Raw genomic sequence first — 20,480 nt, forward strand, 5'->3', positions numbered from 1 at the left:
TTGAGCAGGGGGTTGGACTAGATGACCTCCTGATGTCTCTTCCAACTCTAATCTTCTATGATTCTATGATCACTTCAGGATATCAACCAACATTTGAAATCTATATATGAGGACATTTGGAAAAAATAAGAATACATTTTAACTCACTGAAATCTTTTGGAGTGGGAAAGATCTGGGAAGGAATAGAGTGGAAAACTGTAAGAATATTGCTTTAAAATAATGATTATCTCACTAATTAACATGTGTCTATCTAATTCATGTCTCTGCTCATTTATACCATGTTCATCGCCATACTTTGAGCACTTAGTATTAGAGCTACTGTGTCTGCATGGCAGTATAAGACTTCAGATAAGGTTGTTACAGGGCCTTAAAAGGAGAGAATCAGAATGTGTGTTGCTGAGGCTACTTAAGTACAGTTTATAGCTTTACTCCTCTTCTCCTCCTTCTCTTTAGTTCCCCTCTTGTGAGTTGCTGAACATCCTCAACTACTGTTGCTTCGGGCTCTGAGATAGCCTGGGACCCCACAAATCATAATACTAGCCTTGTATGTAACCACTGCAGAGATCTCAGGGACAGCCATAGGAAAATAGAAACTGCCATACTGGATCAGGCTCAAAATCTATCTAGTCCACTATCCAGTCTCTGGCACTGGTCAGTACCAGATGTTTCAGAGGAAGGTGTAAGGTTTAATATCTCTTTCAAAATTTGTTGTAATTAATTATAACTCCAGATATTTTTGATATTTGTGTAAATATCTAATGCCTTTCTGAATCCCGTTAAGTTCTTGGCCTCAACAGCTTCCTGTTGCAGCAAGTTCCAGGTTAATTAGACGTTGTGTGAAAAAAATCCTTTTATCAGTTCTGAATTTCCCACCTTTTAATATCATTGAATGTCCCCTTGTTCTTGTTTTATGAGATAAGGAGAACAGAAATTGCCAATTTATCTTCTCTAGACTATTCATTATTTTATATAATTTATCATGTCCCCTCTTATTTGTCTCCTTTTAAAGGTAAACAATCCCAATCTCTTCATTATCTCTTCATATGAGAGTTTTTCCATGAACTCTCTTTCCATGCTCTTCTCTGAACATATCAGATAGATAGATAATCTATCATTTCCATGCTCTTCTCTGAACTCCTGCCAGTTCTGCAATATTCTTTCTGAGATGAAGTGACCAACACTGTACACAGTATTTCAGATGAACCTGCACCATTGATTTATATAAAGGCATTAACATATTCTTTGCATTATTTACCATCCCCTTATGCTTCCTAGCATCTTGTTGGTTTTTTTAACTGCAGCTGCATATTAAATAGATCTTTTCATTGAATTATATACAGCAATGCCCACGTCCCTTTCTTGTGCTGATACAGTAAATTTATTTAGAACACCACAAAGTGTTTGAGAAGTTTAAATTTTTCCCTCCACCATGCATCACTCTTCATAGACTGACATGGAATTTCACTTTTAATGTGCTGCCCATTCACCTAGCTTGTGAAGTTCCTCGTGGTCCTGACTAATCTAAATAACTTGGTGACATCTACACATTTTTAGCAGGTGGATTAGGTACTTGTGAAATGTGTCTCTCGCTGAGTTTTGGAACTGATTGCTTCCTTTCGCTGTCAGGCGTTTCTAGATGCCCAACACTATTGATGCCATGGCTTTGGCTGTGGAAGGCCAGCTGTACCTTTCCAGTGGGAAGGGTATGGAGCGAACAATCAGTGGCCCCCCCACAGAGAGGTGAAAGTAAGCCAGAATGGTCCAATATGGTCTACCCATAAGAAAGTGGCTGCCAGTACACAGCCAACGGTACCAGCAGGGCCTCTGATGAGGGGCGGGGGGGGGGGGTGAGAGAAAGGTAGCAGCTGCCCCGGGTTTTGGCGATTTAAAAGGTCCTGGGGCTCCTGGCAGCAGCTGGAGCCCCAGGCCCTTTAAATTGCCACTGGAGCCAGGGGCAGCACAGGCCAGGCAGCACCAGAAAGGCTGGCTACGGTAGTCTGGCCCCAGCCCCACCCCGTCTGCCTGAAGCCCCGCGCCTTCCAAGGGCCCAGAGCCACCTCCCCAAGACCCGGGCCCTGCCCATTGGTAAGTCCTTTCAGTTACTTTCGCCCCAGAACAGAAGCGCGTGGGGCCTGCGAAACATCATTACATGGTGCCAGCCCCCGCCTGTCCCCATCGGCCGGCAGTAGTGCTGCCTGGACGGACGTCCTGGCTCCACCTTACGGCAGCGGGAGGAGGAGAAGGCCCCTCCACCGGCAGGGGCGCGAGCCAGCAGCCTCCCCCGCCCCGCGCCTCGGGTTCTTCCAGGGGAGCTGGGGGATGGAAGCTCTGCGCTCGGTGGGGGCGGGGCTACGTTACCATGGGTCTGACCCTACCAAGCTATTGGCTGGTGCTATGGGAACGGAAACCGGAGGTGCCCTCTGAACCGGGAAGTGTTTTCGGGAGGCCTGGGCGGACTGGGTTTGAATGAAATCCGGCTGATTCATCGCGGCCCGCAGCGGAGGTGGAACAGCGGCAGAAGGGTCCCAGCCCCAGGTGAGGGCAGAGGCCGCTCGGGGGTGTGGGTCGTAGGCCCTCCCGCGACTTGGTCTAGTTCCTGGGCCTTCCCACGGCCCCGTCTCCGAGCTGTAGGGGCAGGGCCCGCGCGGCACTGGGCGAGGAAGTGATGAGCGGGGCCGGGTGCGGGGGTAGAACCGGGCTGCCGGACGCTGGCGAGAGGCCCCAGGGAGCTGGGAAGGGGCTGCGGGACAAGCGTTAGGGACGCGGCTCGCTGGGGAAGCGTCGCGGCTTTTGGTGGCTTTCCCCTTTCTGTGGAGAGCGTTAACCCCTTCCCTGCCCCAGGCCTGTTATCTTCGAGGTGCCTTAGCCTGTCCCAAGGGCCTAGGTGACAGCATGTTGCGCCTCTTCTTGGGAGTCGCTAATGGCCAATATTCTGCGCTGATCTTTATTATTTCCAACCACCCAAACGTGCTTTGGGTAGCTTGCAAAAACAAGTGAGTGCATTACCACCGCATGAAAGAGCTTGCAATCTACATTCAGCTGGACTTCATGACTTTGTTGTGAACAGGAGAGGAGGGACAAGAGCTGCACTAGTTCATGTGTTTAATCAGTAAAGCATGTACACAGCTTGATGGTTATTATAAATTTGTTATTGTTTTTAACGCCATGGTGCCCTATTGGCCCTGGTGCAAGGAATGAGAACTGCTGCAAGACGCTCAAATGCTCCTATAACACTATTGCTGTCATGTTCTGTTCTTGGAGTACACAGACTGTATGGTTTTCAATGCTAATAGGGACACTACTACCACAGTAAAATAATCCTAGGCAGCCCTGTTTGCAAGTTCATGTCAACTGGCAGCAGTGACCTTTTCTGGTTCTGTAGCAATGTTAACTATGTAATAGTCACTCTACTGACAGCTGAAATGCAGCTCTTCTGGGGTGAAGCATGCAGTTGCCCAATGGTGTCCAGTAGCACACTCGGATTGTATTTAACAAATGTTCCTGGTGAGCATACCCCTGTGGTTTAGTCTTTCTTGAATTTAAAGAAACAAACCTCTGAAAGTGCCCTTATCCTTGATATTGAACCTTCCAAATACAAGTGGAGTATAAACTGGTCATGTGATCACTTTAGATAAGCTATTACCAGCAGGAGAGTGGGGTGGGAGGAGGTATTTTTCCATGCTGTGTGTATAAAATAAGATCTTCTACACTTTCCACAGTATGCATCCGATGAAGTGAGCTGTAGCTCACGAAAGCTTATGCTCAAATAAATTGGTTAGTCGCTAAGGTGCCACAAGTACTCCTTTTCTTTTTGGTCATGTGTTGTCTTTCAAAGTCTGCAGCTATCCCCGGTGACTTTACACTTACTCACTGCTTTGTCAAGCAGTTGCAGCAGTGAGTGAAAACTGACTTGTCTTGGCAGCTTTCAGTGCAGCTATTTATGTATTACCAGAGAAGTAAGAGAGGGGGGAAAAGCAGAACACAGTGTAGGGAATGGGCTAAGGAAGAGAAGGGAAAAACAGGAAAAAGACATTTAAGGTAACAGGCAGGTGGGGGATAGTGGGGAAAGACAACCTATATAGGAAAGAAAGTGGAGTGAAGCTAAGAAAGGAGGTATAATGAGCAAAAGTAGTAGTACAGAATAGAATTCAGCTAATTTTATTCAATAGATTTCACCAGTTTTTGTAGGTTAAATATTTTTAGTATTTGGCTACTGGTAAAACGTCTAGTATATCTGACAAATATGTATCTTTGGTTTTTTGTTCAATCTGTTTATATCAAATATATTTGTAGTATATAGAAACATCAATGGTGAGGCATGCATTTTCCGATTGCGATTTAAATTATTTCCGTTTGAAAAGCTATGTATTTATATTTGGCATTCTATTGGGAAATCTGCCATAGTTTTGTCAGCATTTTGAAAATGATCTCTTCCCTCTCTAGGGGTGTGAGGTGCTGCATGTCTGAGCTGTGAATCACATTTCTAGCTCTAAAGCTTTTGATTGGGCAGAACATTCTACTGACAACAGTAGTATTTGTGATCCCTGTAATGTGGGAGGATGGAAAGAGAATCTCTTGATAGATTTCTAAAGCAGTCAAGAAATTGGTTTGCAAACCTATTTAATGGCTAGAACTCTTCCTGAATGGTTTGGAATGGATCGGACCTCAAACGGGTTAATCTTTGCACATAAATAACTTTATTAGGTGTTCATGAAAAACTTGTGATCCTTTATCTACTGTTGTGGTAGATCCTTGTTACTCTAACATGCTGACACCTACTATGACTAACTTATCACTTTAAAAGAATCACATGGAAATTAGACACAGATTTGTAAAAGTTTTGAAGTAATCAGTTAAGAGGCACTATTCAGTAGACCATCGAAACACTAACAATGTCTGATCATTCAATCTTTTAATCTTTCATAGAAACTGCATAATCAAATATAAACTACTAGCACAGAACTTTTTCTTCTAGGGCTGTCAAATGATTTAAAAAAATTGCAATTGTGAGATAGTCAATTGCAGTTTTAATCACACTGTTAATAGAATACCAATTTAAATGTATTAATAAATATCTTTGCAAAAAGAAAAGGAGTACTTGTGGCACCTTGGAGACTCACCAATTTATTTGAGCATAAGCTTTCGTTGCATCTGATGAAGTGAGCTGTAGCTCACGAACACTTATGCTCAAATAAATTGGTGAGTCTCCAAGGTGCCACAAGTGCTCCTTTCTTTTTGCGAATACAGACTGCTACTCTGAAACCTGTAAATATGTTTGGATGTTTTTCTTCATTATCAAATATATTTCAGTTACAACACAGAATACAAAGTGTACAGTGCTTACTTTATATTTTTGAAGCTGTGGGGGTGAGGCTGACTGCCCAAACTGGAGCCCTGCCAGCGTGGGGGGGCTGAAACTGAAGGTGGAAGTTATGGAATCTGTGACCGCCTTGACAAAATCGTATTCTTACTTATAAGATGCAAATAAACAAGAGTTTAAGTTTTAGCATGGTACTATAATAGATGTTTGCTGCCACACATGGAATCTGTGTTCTGCTCTGAGTTTCTTCCTTTTATTTCCATGCTGGGTGTGCTAAGCAGTGGGAAACTACCTAGTGACTCCAGCTGTCTCCTGTTCTCCTCGAAGAATGGTGGATCTCTCCAATGTGTGACTTCTTAGGCAGTAATAATGTGGAATACTTGTTACCTTGTTACTGTATTACAAAGTTTTAGCAGCAGTCTTTTGGAAAGATTTAAAAAATCCTAATGAATGGAAATGAGGTATTAAATAGAAACAGGTGGAAGAATACTAAGAATAAAGTTAGTTGTCTAGAACCCCTATCATTGTGTTTAATGCAAAATATGAAGTGAGTGTTCCTTTTTGCCAGTTTTTTTCATACTCTTACATTGTCTAGTTCAGTGGTCCCCAGACTGTGGGTCACATCCCTTTGGGTGGGGCATGGAGAAAAGAGGGGGGAGGTGCAGCGGGGCCCGGCCCAGCCCCCACAAAGGGACAGGGATGGAGTGCTACCAAGCTCTGCTTTTCTCCCAGCTCTGCTCTGCGCAGCCCCTGGCTGCAGCTGCAGCCCTGGTTCCACTCCTGGCTGCATCTCGGCTGCCAGCCCCCATTCCTGGCTGCCGGGTCCTAGCCACAGACTGGCCTCACCTCCTCTCCCGGCCTGCTGTGTGTGTGTGTGTGACACATTCTATTACTGATGGAGGCTGGGGGGGCGGGCATGAGAGGAAAAGTTTGGGGACCACTTGTCTAGTACCTATATTTACTCCTTAATTGCTATTCTGTTTTCTGAGTATGTACCTTTTCCCTAAATGTTCTAGGAATCCCAAAGCACTCTGCAAACTGACTTTTCAAATGTGCTAATTACTGACTTAGCTACAAAATTTCATCTTTGTTAAGATTTTTTTTTCTGTATATAAAAATAACTCTAATTCTAACTTTAACACTCTATCTCAAAAAGTTATCAACCTTCATAATGAACCCAACCGCTCATCCCAGGATCCAATGATGAGTCAGTTTTTTTAAAAAGAAATTACTTCACTGTATAGTCCTGGTTTCTTAGTAGAAATAATGGGCAGTATAGCATGAAATGTAATTCTGAGCTGCAAGTATATAGTAAGACACTGAAATCATAAATTTTTCAAGTTGATTAAAAGATCTGAAATTCACTAGGTCTTAGGCACAAACACAGTACTCTCATCTTCTTAGAGAGATGATTATATTGCTCATATCTGTTCTCCTGGGCCATGTGGAAAAAAGTCCGTAGTAATACCACTCAGTGCTTCATCTTCAAAGCACTTTATAAACATTAACTGATCTGTAACCAAAAATTGGGTTGGTTATGCTGATTGAAATCCAGAGCTCTTGGTGGCTGGTATCTTGTACCAGTTACATTTAACCATTGATGTACTTTCTAGGTGGCTGTACTGAAGATTCTCTAAGGAATTTCCAGTTTCAAGTCAATCCGCAATTTTCATGAATTCCTGCAGTGCAGATTTTTAAAGATGTACGTTTTGTGTCCCATTCCTCCTCACTGAGGTTCGGCAGTGAAAAAACTACAATAATGGAGGTGGCATAAACAATATTTGAACTACACTAGTTCAGTCAAGCACACACTCAACTAATGCAATTACTAAAAATCAAAGAAATCGCTTGCTAAATCAGCAGTCACAACCACACTAACCTACTCCTAGACCTTACCAGGTAAATGGACTGCCCACATGCATTCTAATTTCTAACCTGGAATCATTCAGTGTGCTCATCCAGTTCCTCAGAATCACTCTCAAACGGAAAACAAATGTAACTTTTCTTTGACCTCATACTTTCATATGGGAAAAGTTAAGTTTTTTGTTTTTTCTAATTTAGTGTGGTGCTGGGGATAGGTAGAGAGCAGCATTTGGGAGGAAGATTAGGCCATATACTATGTACTGTGCCCTGCCTGCCTCCCCAGCATCAGGGACTGACTGGGGAACTCTGAAGAGCAGAGCTGGAGGGCAGTGCCAGAACAGAAGTACAGCATGTTCTGACAGACCTGCCCATAGTGTATAAAAATCTATTTATTTTTAAAAATCGGATATTTTTATTTAAATTGGATTTTGTTTTAAGTTGAATATATACTTTTTAAAAATCTTTTTAAAATTAAATTTGAAACTGACAACCTATATTAAGGCCTAAATTTATTATAATCTATTAAAATAATTTAGAATAATAATAAAAACATGCTGCATAAATGACCCCTCAACAAATTTTAATTAGTTATAAAGTGCTGTTTTAATTATATACAGAATCAGGGGGGAAACAATCTTTAAATCTGGCTTGAAAAAGTCACAATGTCATACTGCCTTAGGTATATTATTTTTCACTCTTTTCAGTAAAACAAATGCTGGTATTTACCTTTTTCTAAATGTAAGTTTCTGTGCACAGAAATGCTTTTGGTTTAATTACTTTTGGTGTCAGTTTAGCTAGCACGTGCAGAGAGAATATTTTTCTTCACTTGGCCTAATAGTTAATTCAAAATTCAGAAATGGATTGGTACTTGAATAAGCGGGAAAGCTTGTTTTCCTTTTCCAGTTTATGAATAAAAACCACATGGGAGCAAATGAGAGCTACCATTTTGAAAAACGTGAAGGACATGAGGCGAGATTTTCAAAGGAATTTAGGCACCTGAAGACTAAGGTTGCCACCTGTCTGGTTTTCACCCGAACAGCCTGGGTTTTACATTGTGTGTCAGGGTACCATTTGACAAGCCTGGATGTCTTTAAAAAATAAATAAATACATAAATAACCGGTGGCAACCCTAAGTGAAAGGAGGCAATGCAGCAGCCGCTGCTGCCTCTGGGGCCATGATGAGCAGGCAGGGTTGCATTTAGGGGTGGGCTACCCAGGCAAACGCGTGGGGTGCCAGGCTTAGAGGTATGGGAATTGGGGTGCCAGGGCACGGAAAATAGAATGTTTGAAGTAAAATGTTTCAGATAGATAGATAAATGTATCGGGTGTTCCCAAAGAAGCCTTCAGAAGCTTAATATAGGAAGCGAAAAGCTCAGTTGCAATCTAGTTTGCAGCAATGGGCAAATTTGATGGGAAAATATCTGAAACAGAACAACATAGACCGGACTTTAGGCAATAGCAATTGTCCTAGTGCAGAAGAAATTGAGGAAAGAAGTGTAAATGGTGGAAGTCCTATTACTAAGGAATTAGCAGATTTGTTTGAAGATAAGAAATGGAAATAGAGAAAAGTGATGGAGAATTGTCCAGTTTCCTGGCGGCATAAAGGAGAGTGATGATAAAGAGGAATGTGGCTCACATGAAAAGAAGAGTAATGACAAAGAAAAATCTGGTTAATGTGAAAAGGAGAGAAATGGTAACGAAAAATCTGCCTCTGACGATGACAGAAACAGCAGTGAGAAAAATTGTACTCCACAAATTGATAAATCAGATCCTGCTTTATGGCCAACTATCCTAAACTCTGCTGATATTGATCATACAGTTTTGAATGGGCAGGACAAAATTGAAGATATGACGTTTCCAGTAAATGAGCAGAAGCAACACTTCTCAAAGTCACATTGCAAAAGAGTGCTTGAGAATGGTGAAAAAACTGAATTGGCGTTGGCCGATTTACTTGAGATCAATTGACAAAGTGTTCTGTTTTTGTTGCAAAATATTTGACAAGAATGCCAAATTGTTGCTTGTGCTTTCAAGATACAATTACTGGCTTAACTTAGTTGGTACTCTGAAGCAATATAAAAAGTGACTCTGCCATTTTACTGTCTATTCCAAATGGATGGAGGGAGAGTCCAGGCTCAAGCTGCATAAATGTATAGACGCAGAAAACCAGTGCATTATTAATGTAGAAACCCAGTATTGGAGGAATATGCTTGCGTGTCTGATCTCAATTACCCTCTTTCTTGCAAAGAATAATTTGGCTTTCCGGGACTCATCGGCTAAGTTTGTTCACTGAACATAACGGTAATTTCCTTGGGTTTGGTAGAGCTCCTTGGGAAATATGTTGATGTCATGTGTGAGCATCTGTGTTGAGTAGTTCGTAAAGTAGCTATGGACCGTTGCTTGCTTGTTGACGCTTCTCAAGTGTCCATCAAAGAAAGGTTTGGACAAATAAAGCACTACATAAAGACCTTGGGGTGGTTGTATGACCTTAGTAAGCTGCCGGTAGCCAAGAAATCACTCTTGAACAATTGTACAGTTTCTTCATTGTACGCTGCCACATGGGGAATGTCCAGACACATCAATGATAGACCTCTATGTCAAATTGGACAACATTTGTCACATTTTGCCACGTGGGAAGCACTCTCCACTCCAAGTGCTTCAATTCATTCTTCAGCTCTACATCATGGACACTTTTATTTTTTTTTTTCCTAATGTGTGGATAGCTTTGAGAATTCTGTTCATACAGCTGGTCAGTCATATCTTCGATAGACGATTGTCAACAAGAGACTGACATCACTTGCTATTTTTATTGCTTGAAAATGCCATTGGTCAGTCTTTGGATCTCTCTGACACTGTGCTTCAGTTTGTGAGGGAAAAGACAAGAAAAGCGATTTCTGAACTAAAGGGCTAGAGTTTTAACATTCTAAGGCTGTCACCTACTGTAACACTACCTAATAGTGGTCCACACAATGTTGTTGCACAGTTCAATTTCTTGATGTTAGTACATTTCAGCTATTCTTAAAATTAAAAAGTTTCTATAAGCTTAGAGGAAACAATTTTTTTTTATTTGCACTCATATGGCATGAATGAATACAGTTTTACGGCTCCTAGCATGCAAATTTCCCTTGTATGATGGGGATAAATCATGCAGGCAAATCATGCATCAAAGTTGTGAAATGAGCTATAAATGCAATAAAAAAATAAGATATTCAAAAATTTAACAAAAGTAGGGATGCCATTTGGTCTAGGGCCGGTCCTTCATGTGGGGGCGGAGCCTTGGGGTGAAGAGGCGGAGCAGGGTAAGGGCCTCAGAGGTCCAGTTACCAGACATTAGAAAGGTGGCAACCCTTCTGAAGATGCAGATAGGTGACTGGGGGGATCTAATGACCGTTAATCAGAAGCAATCTATCAATTCACTAACTACATTTAATGCTTTCTTTGTTTAATAAATCAGTTTTAAATGCAAAACAAGTTTGATAAACTTACCATTTTCTTGCATTTTAAAGTTGTTTTTAAAGTTTTCAGTTGAATTCCAGTTTCCATGCAAATGCAGCTTGACACAAATCCCAGGTAACAAACAAAAAAATTAGTAAATAAGATTGTTGCTCACCATTTTCTAATTAAAAAAAAAAGAGAATCTGAATACGTATATGTTAAGCTATGTAATTGGCTAATTGTGTATAGATATAGTGTGTCCTCCAGCTTAGCAACAAGTGTCAAATTTGGTATAAAGGTGATAGATGGTTGCAAATCAAAATGTATTAATGGTTATACCAATCAGTCCAGGCTCAAGCTGAATAAATGTATAGATGCAGAAAACCAGTGCATTATTAATGTAGAAACCCAGTATTGGAGGAATATGCTTGCGTGTCTGATCTCAATTACCCTCTTTCTTGCAAAGAATAATTTGGCTTTCCGGGACTCATCGGCTAAGTTTGTTCACTGAACATAACAGTAATTTCCTTGGGTTTGGTAGAGCTCCTTGGGAAATATGTTGATGTCATGTGTGAGCATCTGTGTTGAGTAGTTCGTAAAGTAGCTATGGACCAATCAGTGAGAATAAACCTTTTTTTTTTTTTTCCGGAAAACAACTTCAAATGCAAAACAAGATTAAATGAATTATTTAAATTGATGTTGCTTGCTTGCTAATTTAAATCAATCCACCCTGGCTCTGTCTATTGTTCTTACTGAAAATAAAACTAAGGAATAAAAACTGTTATCCTGTTTATTATTAAAACTTCGAACTTAGCTAGTCTATGACTGAGGTGTGGAAAAACATAGCCTTTGAAGTTTGTGATGGAGTATAGGTACTGGTGTAGCTCTGGTGAGCTGGAAAAAAAAGTGAGACTAAATTTTAAAATTGGGGTGTTTGACACTTTTCTCAGGGGGAGGGGGGGATATTGACAGTATCTAAGCGGACAATGTCCTAAAAAAATTCAGATGTATCTTGAATAACTTTGTTAGATACAGAGACTAAATTTAATCAGTGAAAGGTTTCAGTTCTGTTATAAATTTGAGAAACTTGTTGCAGCGTGAACTGCTGATGCCTCCCTAATATTTCCAAGTTTAAAGACAAACAATTAGGGACAAATATATTTTCATGTTTACGATGATCATATAACACCTATTTATGGAGTTACATCCAAGGTTAAACCTGCTTATCTTTCTGGAGAGGAGAGAGGCTATTAAAATGCTTACTTGAATTTTACCTTTCCATGTTGCAGCGAGACTCTGGGAAATTTCTAGCCATGTGATAATTGTGTAGGCTTTATGTAGTACATGGAGCTCTCTAGCTTAGAGATTCCAGATGGCATATGAAAAATCTGAAATAGAGGTTAAGTAGTTAAAACTCAGAAAAGTTCAAAACACAGTGCTGGGGTAACTCATTTTTGTATTTGTGCCTCTCCAATGGCATAGTCCCTTGAAAACCCTAGTAATGAAACTATTCCTTTCTCTATACTCTTGTTTTTAAATTACAACTGTATTCTTTTTTAGGAAGAAGACATCATAAACTTCTTCATAGACATCCAAAAAGTGGGAGCTGCAGTTGGGATAAGGATTACTATCTGACTCTGTTGACAAGAACAAGAAAACTCTAGTTGAGTGCCAGGTGAGAAACTAAAATTTGTTCCACTTCATATATTCATCTCAAACTTTGTTACCTGATAAGATAATGGGTTCTGATAAATAACTTCAAAACAAAACAGGTTCACTTTGCTTAACTTTGTAAAAGCATTATCAGGGGGATTACAGCTGTATTAACTCATGGAGTGGACCTTTTCTCCACTTAATTGAAAGTTACTATCCAGCCTAGGTTAGCAGTAAATAAAAACTGTAATCCTTGATATCTGCCTGGCCTACCTGAAATAAATTATGTGGTCATTGTAGGTCCCAGTGGACAAGTAGTGGTTTTTCTCACAAAAAACCCAGCACAGTTGGCGTTAATTGGCATACACTGCAGTTTCATCAGAAGTACCAAACAATGACTGTATGGGGAATTATCCTTTCCACACCCACTTTGGGATTGCTTCCCCCAGATCAGTGTTGAGACATTGCTGGTACAGTACAGAGAAGCTTATACCTGTGCTGAATTTCTTTTTGCAGATAGAGAATTTTGGTCTCTATGGCTGTCAGACATTTTTCATGAGCACCAAACTCACACCTGAAAATGAAGGCATTAATCTGTGGCTTTTTTTATTTCCTCAGTCTTAATATGATGTAGTCTCTATCCAAGATACCTTTAAAGGGATGTCTTCTGGTAATGTAGGTCCCAAATGTAGGATTTGATGTGTTCTCTTTAAAAATAATATTTTAAAAACACCAAAAGGGAATCCAAACACAGCACCACTCTGCTGGTGCACTAGAACTAGAAAGGTTTCAGAGTCGCAGCCGTGTTAGTCTGTATCCGCAAAAAGAAAAGGAGGACTTGTGGCACCTTATAGACTAACAAATTTGTTAGTCTTTAAGGTGCCACAAGTCCTCCTTTTCTTTTTGTAGAACTTGGAAGTGGAACTGACTACATAAAAAAGTGATGCTGACCAGACTATTTTTATCCAAGTTGTTTGAAGTACAAAAAGTAAATGGCATAAATGGTAAAAACTATTATGCTTGAATTTTATTTTAATCATCTCACAGGGTGCTAGTAACGCAGGGAAAGACAGTTGAATCTGACTGTGTCCCTTAAGCTGGAAGAAAAATAATTCAAAATTCTGGGTTTTCGATAATAAATCAAATTTATAGATCTTGACAGATAGCTAGTTAATAAAAATGTTAACATCTTTTGAAAGATCAATAGTGTTGTCTCTAACATCATTCCTACAACTTCAAGATCAAATTTGTTTTCGTTTTAATATACAGACTAAAATTATTTTTTAAGTCTTTAAGATCCTTCACCATTTTTTTCCAGTTCTCAAATATACCTTTGCTCATGTCCCTTTTTGTCTGTACTTGTGGCTGCATAAAGCAAGTTCTGGAATTTGTTTTGTTTGTGATCGCTGATGGTGTTTTGTGATTGAATATTGCATGTGGTGGGAACAAACTCATTTGCCATGTAAATATGGTCACTTGCTGTTTTCATTCTGTTTTTATAATGTGGGGGTATGATGGTAAACTTGAACAGACTTTGTAGTATTGAGCCAAAGTTGTGCAAGATGGGGTTTGCTCAATAGTCTTGTGGTATTAAGGAAATCCATTTTTGGCCTTGTACTGTATCTTTCACTTCCAAGTAAGTGTGATAAAGCAGTCAAGACTCATAATTTGTCTTAAAACTCTAAAAATGAAAACCATGTTTCAAGTTAAAATTTAAGGCTTAGAACTTGTTGAAAAGTGAGCTTTTCTTAGTTATTGAATGCCAACCCACAACTGGGTTTTAGTGCTTGCAAATAAGTGCTTGCAAATAAGAACTGTAAGGTAAACCAGGCGAGCCACGAAAGGTTCCTGAATCTAACTGGGACAGTACACTTATATTGAAATTGTGCGTGTATGTATGTGTATATATATGCTATCTAAAAATATGTATGTTATTTCTGAACAAGAAAATGATTTGGTCAGTGAAATGAATAGTAGCTCAAGTCTTTAACAGTGGCATGGTTTAATGGTCAGTTGAGGCCATATAAAACTACATAAAATATTTATCTCATTGTCATAGAAATCAGAAAAGAGGGGAAGCTCAGTTATTGAAGTAATACTTTTCAAATACTCTAATGGAAAGAGCTGTTAAATTTTGTTGCTGGAATAGTCTCCTTCTAAGGTATTCTATATGCAACATTTTAAATGCATGAAATGACTGTATTGCCCCATGTATTCAAACTAAATGCATTTGATGTTTACTTTACAGTATTTCTTTAAGTATAATGAGTTCATTTAAAAAAAAGCTTTAGATGCTAATTCAGAGATCCATAATCTGTTCAGTGTCTTTCACATGCAGTTTTTACAATAACTGACAAGCTGTAAGTTAATTAGCACAGAACTTACTAATGAGGCTGTAAAAAATCCTTACTTTTAAATTAAACTTTTATTGATGCATGCTGGACACAATTGAAGGAAATTCAGTCATACCTGTAATATGTTTCAGGCATTTCCCTCATGCAGGTGCTCTTTCCAGATAAGTAAAACATTATTGTATGATAACAAAGTTTTGAAAAGTATGACAAAAATGCTTATCTTTAGATATTGGGATAACCCATAACCAAAGCAATAAAATAAGGTCTGTTAATTAGCGAGGAAGACAGCTTTTTGAATTAATATGTGGTGTTAATTAACAGGAAGTCTGATGTTGTGTTGTAATTACCACCAATATTTTTGACATACTGAGTGACTGAAGGTGAATTATATAGATAGCAATTTAGTAAATACTTCTGAGCTTAGGAACGTTTTCCTTTGTTTCTGTTCTCTAGAAATATGGACAGACTTCTACGACTTGGAGGAGGCATGCCTGGGCTAGGACAGGTTAGTATACAACTTGCAAATATATTCTTATTACATTTATCATAGTTTATTTTTATAATTACCAAAATACCCAACCTTTTAGCAGCAAACAACTGACTTCAGTTTTGTAATAATGTAAATGTATAGAAAGCATTGCTGTATAGTCTATGCATGAATTTTGTTGATGTGCATTGCATTGACACTGAGGATGAACTTCCAAAATTTACAGAATTTGCAAACATGCTGTGTATAAAAATACAGGATTGTTTCAATATTTCATGTGATGTCTAAACAATGTAGTCCACTGAATGCTGATGTATCTGCAAAATTAAACATTAAATAAAACAAATTGCAAATTAAACTGCTCAATAAAACTGACCTTGCAGTCTTCGGTTTAGTCAATAAGAATACCTTTAAATACCATTCATCTGATGCAGTGAATAAGTAGATTTCATAACACCTGAGATACCATGGGGGTAGGTTCTCATATGGATTTGTGGAGGCTATTTGAATTGTTTCTAAAAGAATTAATCACACATGTAAGTAGCCTTGCTTACACATATGTAGTTCTTAAACACAGTAATGTTGCTTTCTTTAGTAACCGTCCTGCTTATGGAGTAAGGGCCTTTCTGGTAGCTTTCCAGTTCCTATCACAAACTTTTCAACTAATATGTGGCCTCCTCCATTTTCTCTCACCAGATGATACCACCTGTTGTGGTTTTTTTCCAGCTGATTTGTCCAGAGGCCTTAATATTTGTGTGTATGCATGTGCATCTCTCTTTTGTGTCTGTCCGTTTTCTTCAGAGAGATGAGGGCAGCTTCATCCTGGGTGTTTAGCACCCTGGATGCAGTGGAACTAGTTTGGGTCTGCCATGAGAGGGTGGACAGGACACCTGGAGTCTAAGGAGAATGTATTTGGGACATGTTGGTGGAACCATTACTATGTAGATACGCCAGTCTTGTTTCCAAATAGTGTGGGTAAGTAAAGCTTTGTGAGCTACATCATTGTCTAGGTCTACTGGAAGGATTGCTTCTCATGACTCCAGTGGAGTTTCCCTCGGCCACGCCCAACAATCTCAGCTTAGCATGGTGGTCTGGGTTTACTCCCCCTTAATGATTTTTGTAATATATTGCAAACATTAACTTAGTCTGTAATTCCCATCCATATTTGGCTCCTCCGTGTTCACAGTAACATACGTTTTGAAGTCCCTGGTTCATTGCTATAATTCCTGGGATAGTTGCAAATCCTTCAGATTCATAATTTTTTTCTGTAATGTGTTTCTAAGTGTCCAACTCTAAACAGGAAAGTATACATCAGTAGTCCCCCAAACTGTGGGGCGCCCCCTGGGCCAGCCCTCACAGGGTGGAGAGGGAGCGCCACCCAGTCCCACTCTGACCCCAGTCTTGGCTCCCGGCCCTGCTTGCAGCCTCAGACCCACCCCCCAACCCCAGCTGCGGTCCCAACCTCAGCCTCCTTACTCCTAGCCACACCTCCCCTCTCCCTCTTCACTCCCCTCCCCCCGAGCCGCAGCCCTGCTCCTGGCCCCAGCTCTGGGGGGGTGCACAGACAGGTGTAAGGGGGGCACAGTGTGAAAAGTTTGGGGACCACTGGTGTACAACATGTTGAAGCATTCAATGATGTGCTTTTTCTAACATGTAGAACTACATCTGCTAGTTGGGTGGCCAGATCAACTTCATTTTTTTTTTTTTTAAGTGATCCATTTTCTCTTTTTCAGCTAAAATTCTCTTCACGCTCCTTTAGTGCAACTTCAAGCAGTACTCAGTTATTTTTAGCTTCGCTTTCTTAAGCAGTTCTGAGATTTCTCTTGTTACTCTGTGCTGCCAGTCAGCTTCATGACTCTTCATTTTTCTAACATATGCATAGTCTAATCACTCAAGCTTTCACTTCTTAGTCCTCTCTGAACTTGATGCACATCAAAGCTGTTTTTCAGATTTACAGTTAACTCTCTAGCCTAACTCTCTAGAATTTCCCAATTTTAATCTGAAGACAAATATAAAATGTAGGAGACAATAAAATGACATTCAAAAATAAGCCTTACAAACTCTCCAGCACCTGGCTACAGAATTTCTATCCATGTTTAAACATAGAAGTGTCTCCTGAAGAAACTTGTGAGAGAGTGAGGGGATTTACACAGAATTTTATTTATTTATTTTAAATTTCAGGCAGGGGTGAAAGTAAAATGCAGCTCTTACCAGTACGGGGCCAGCTCTGGCTCCCCCAGAAGGGGCGGGGCCTCAGGTGGAAGGGGCGGGGCTGGGATCAGCACATATTCCCCCCCCCCCCCCCCCCCCGCCGCCAGCCCATCTGCGCTGCCTGGCCCGCGTCACCCAGGGCTCCAGCAGCAATTTAAAGTTGCACCCCTGGGCAGCTACTTCTTTTGCTCCTTCCCCCCCACCCCCCGTGGGTGGCCGAGGGGGCGAAAGGGACAACGACATTAAAGCGCTGCCACGGCAGTGCTTTAACGTCGCTGTCCCTTTTGCACCCCCTATCAGTGGCCCTGCCAGGTCGTCGCTGCCCCTTTTGCGCCCCCGCATTGGCGGCCCTGCAGGTAAGGGGTGGGCGCAAAAGGGGCAGGAATGTTAAAGTGCCATGGCAGCGCTTTAAAGTCAATGGTAGGGCCAATACTGGCGGCTACTTTTTACCGGTACTTCGTACTGGCCTGTACCCCCTTACTTTCACCCCTGATCTCAGGAGAACTACATTGCTGCTATTGCTGGTTGCAGCTTGAGCTGAGTAATGTCATGGTTACTTTTTTAGCTCTTTGGTCGATTAAATCGATAGAGACGTACAAAAGAAAGTCACTTATGCCCATAGTTTATGTATTGGTATATGCCTGAATTTGAATTGGAGATGGACAGTTTTTATCTTGGATATTTTTGCTGGTAGCAGAGGAACTCCGGACTGAATCAGACGGCTGTTAAACTGAAAACAAACGCAGGTATTCCCCAGAAATACTTAATCCTGTTACAAAACTAGTGATATCACTGCCAGTAATGTCCCTAAATTGGACTAGTCTTGAAACTATTGTACATTCCTCCATCTAATCATTCTGTTACAAATGACTTCTGTTTTTGTTGGTTTTACTTTAAAAGTTAAACCTCATAGTAAAAAAGCTTATCCAAGTCAACTATTCAAGTTTGTTCCTCTGCTAATATGAGAATGTATTAAGTTTGCTCTTCTTTATACAATTCTTCACATATTCTGAGGGCAGTATTAAATAGCTGTAGGTAACTCCTTTCTTGAACCATTCTTTGAGATTGATTGCCTGGCAGTTGAAATGGGTGATTTGGTCTATGACAATAGCCCACTTCCATTGATATGTAACAATGGATCAACTCTTAGTCAACAAATGGCCACTCAGTTAATCTTTACTAACCGAGCACTGCTCCGTCTTTGGTGTCTCCATCACAAATTTCCCTCTTTCCGACACTACCTCATCTCCTTCAGCATTGCCTTTCTTCTCCCCTCCACCTTGCTCTGCCACCTATTCCTTCCATAACCTTCAATCCATCAGCATCCAGATATGCTGTTCTGCTCTCAGCCCTTTCATCTCTCTATTTCCTCTACTCCACTCTGTATCAAAAGTCAAATGTGGTATATTCTCCCATCACAAGGTCAATCCCTCAAACCCTCAGTATCTGTTTTTACGCTCTTGTTCTGCTGCTGCTGAGCAATTCTGGTCAAAGTCTCATGACCATGCTGAATCAAAACTACAATTTCACTCTTTCTTCCTTTAACTTTGTCATCTTCTTAGCCAAACAGCCCTACTTCCTATGCTCAACTCCAGCAGCTTCTTCTTCCTCTGACTTTCTCCTCAAGCCCTTCGCCTGCCTGTTTTCTCCTCCCTTTCCATGTAGGATCTTGCTGGTTTCTTCAAAGAAAAATCATTACCTCCCTCCTCTCCCACATCACTGACAGTGAGGCTTGTTGCTTGTTGTCCAGCTCCAGCCCTTCATGATCAAGTAACCTCCATCTCCTCTCATCTTTTAACTTCTCTTGCTGTTCTGCTCCATCCCATTTCTCCTTCACCTCACACACTCATCAGATTACTTTCCTTATCAGTATAAGCAGGTGTTGGTCCCCTCATCTTCAAAAAAACCAAACAGCACAAGTACAAAACTCTTAACCCTACCTTCCACTTCTCCTGTCATTCAGTATCTCTTTGAACATGCTGTGTACAACTGCTGTTTTGAGTTCTTATTCCAATTCCATTCTTGATGCTTTCTAGTCTGGCTTCTGCCTTCATATTCCACTGAAACTGCTTTTATTAAAGTCTCTAATGACCTTTTTCTGGCCCAGTCTCACAATCTGTATCCATTATCTTTGACCTTTTGGTGGTTTTTGACACCTACTTTTTGAAATTTTGTTCTCCATTGTGGTTCTGTCCCCTCATGATTTTCCTCTGACCTCATTGGTTGCTCTGTGTGTCTCATCTGGAGGGCAGTCCTTCTCCCCTCTTTCCTTTTCTGTGGGTGTCCCTCAAGGTTTTGTCTTTGTTCCCCATCTCTTTTCCCTCCTACACACCATCTCTACTTCCCCTACCTCACTTATCTAGTAACATGTTGCAGTGTCAACCCCTGCCATCATGCTGCTTACATTCCCTAGTCAGCTTCTGCTTCAAACATCTCTGGGCTCTCTTCCACATTGCACCTTTTGCAGGGGAAGAACTCCCTGATAAAATGAATACTTTGTCAGATTTCTCCTTAGAATCACCTCTGCTGACCATGGGTAGGCAGGTAACTAGCTGTGACTCTTCCTACTCCTTTCCTCCCTACCCGCATTTAAAACAAACTACGGTATGTGTAATTAACAAAACTGACTATTCTTCAATATAGTGTTTGTATGTCATATGTCCATTCTCTGCTGTGTCTACATGATTTTAGACTGTAAACTGTTCATGGCAGTGATTGTCTCTCTTGTATTTGTACTGCACCCAGCACGTTGGGGTCTCAGTCCTGGTTGGGCCTTTGGGTGCTACATAATACAAATTACTACAATTAAATAATCTTCCCAGTATTGGGTCTTTGTGCAAACAGGAGATCTGGAATAAGTAATTCTCTGTATCAGTTAATAATGAATTGAGATAAAAAATGAGACCAAGGAATTGATTTACAGGAATCCTCTTATGTATTTAAATCTTACTTTTCCCATCATTTGCCTGTGAGGGCAAAAGAACCACCCTGAAGAATTTAGTTCAGGTCAATGACTGTTAGTTGTTTAAATACCAAGGAGATTATTTAGAATTTGAAGACGTTCCTAACATTAGATATGTTAAACGAATCTATACGTTGTGTACAGCTAATATATGGCATGAATCCTTTTTTGGAAGCATGATTTCAATAGAAGTGATAT

At 40.5% G+C, this 20,480-nt stretch overlaps 1 protein-coding gene across 1 annotated transcript in view; it reads left to right on the forward strand.

Moving 5' to 3' along the window:
- Positions 1-2,419: 2,419 nt before the first annotated feature.
- The window catches only part of PSMD14 (proteasome 26S subunit, non-ATPase 14), a 60,085-nt gene continuing 42,024 nt past the window's right edge, over positions 2,420-20,480 (forward strand). Inside the window, exons 1-3 of the mRNA XM_073305619.1 lie at positions 2,420-2,535; positions 12,176-12,290; positions 15,076-15,127. Of these exons, the coding sequence (XP_073161720.1) occupies positions 15,080-15,127 (48 nt within the window). The 5' untranslated portion in view covers positions 2,420-2,535; positions 12,176-12,290; positions 15,076-15,079. The remainder of the gene's footprint in view (positions 2,536-12,175; positions 12,291-15,075; positions 15,128-20,480) is intronic.

The sequence above is a fragment of the Lepidochelys kempii genome, chromosome 11 (genome assembly GCF_965140265.1).
Source record: "Lepidochelys kempii isolate rLepKem1 chromosome 11, rLepKem1.hap2, whole genome shotgun sequence".
NCBI classification, from domain to species: Eukaryota; Metazoa; Chordata; order Testudines; family Cheloniidae; genus Lepidochelys; species Lepidochelys kempii.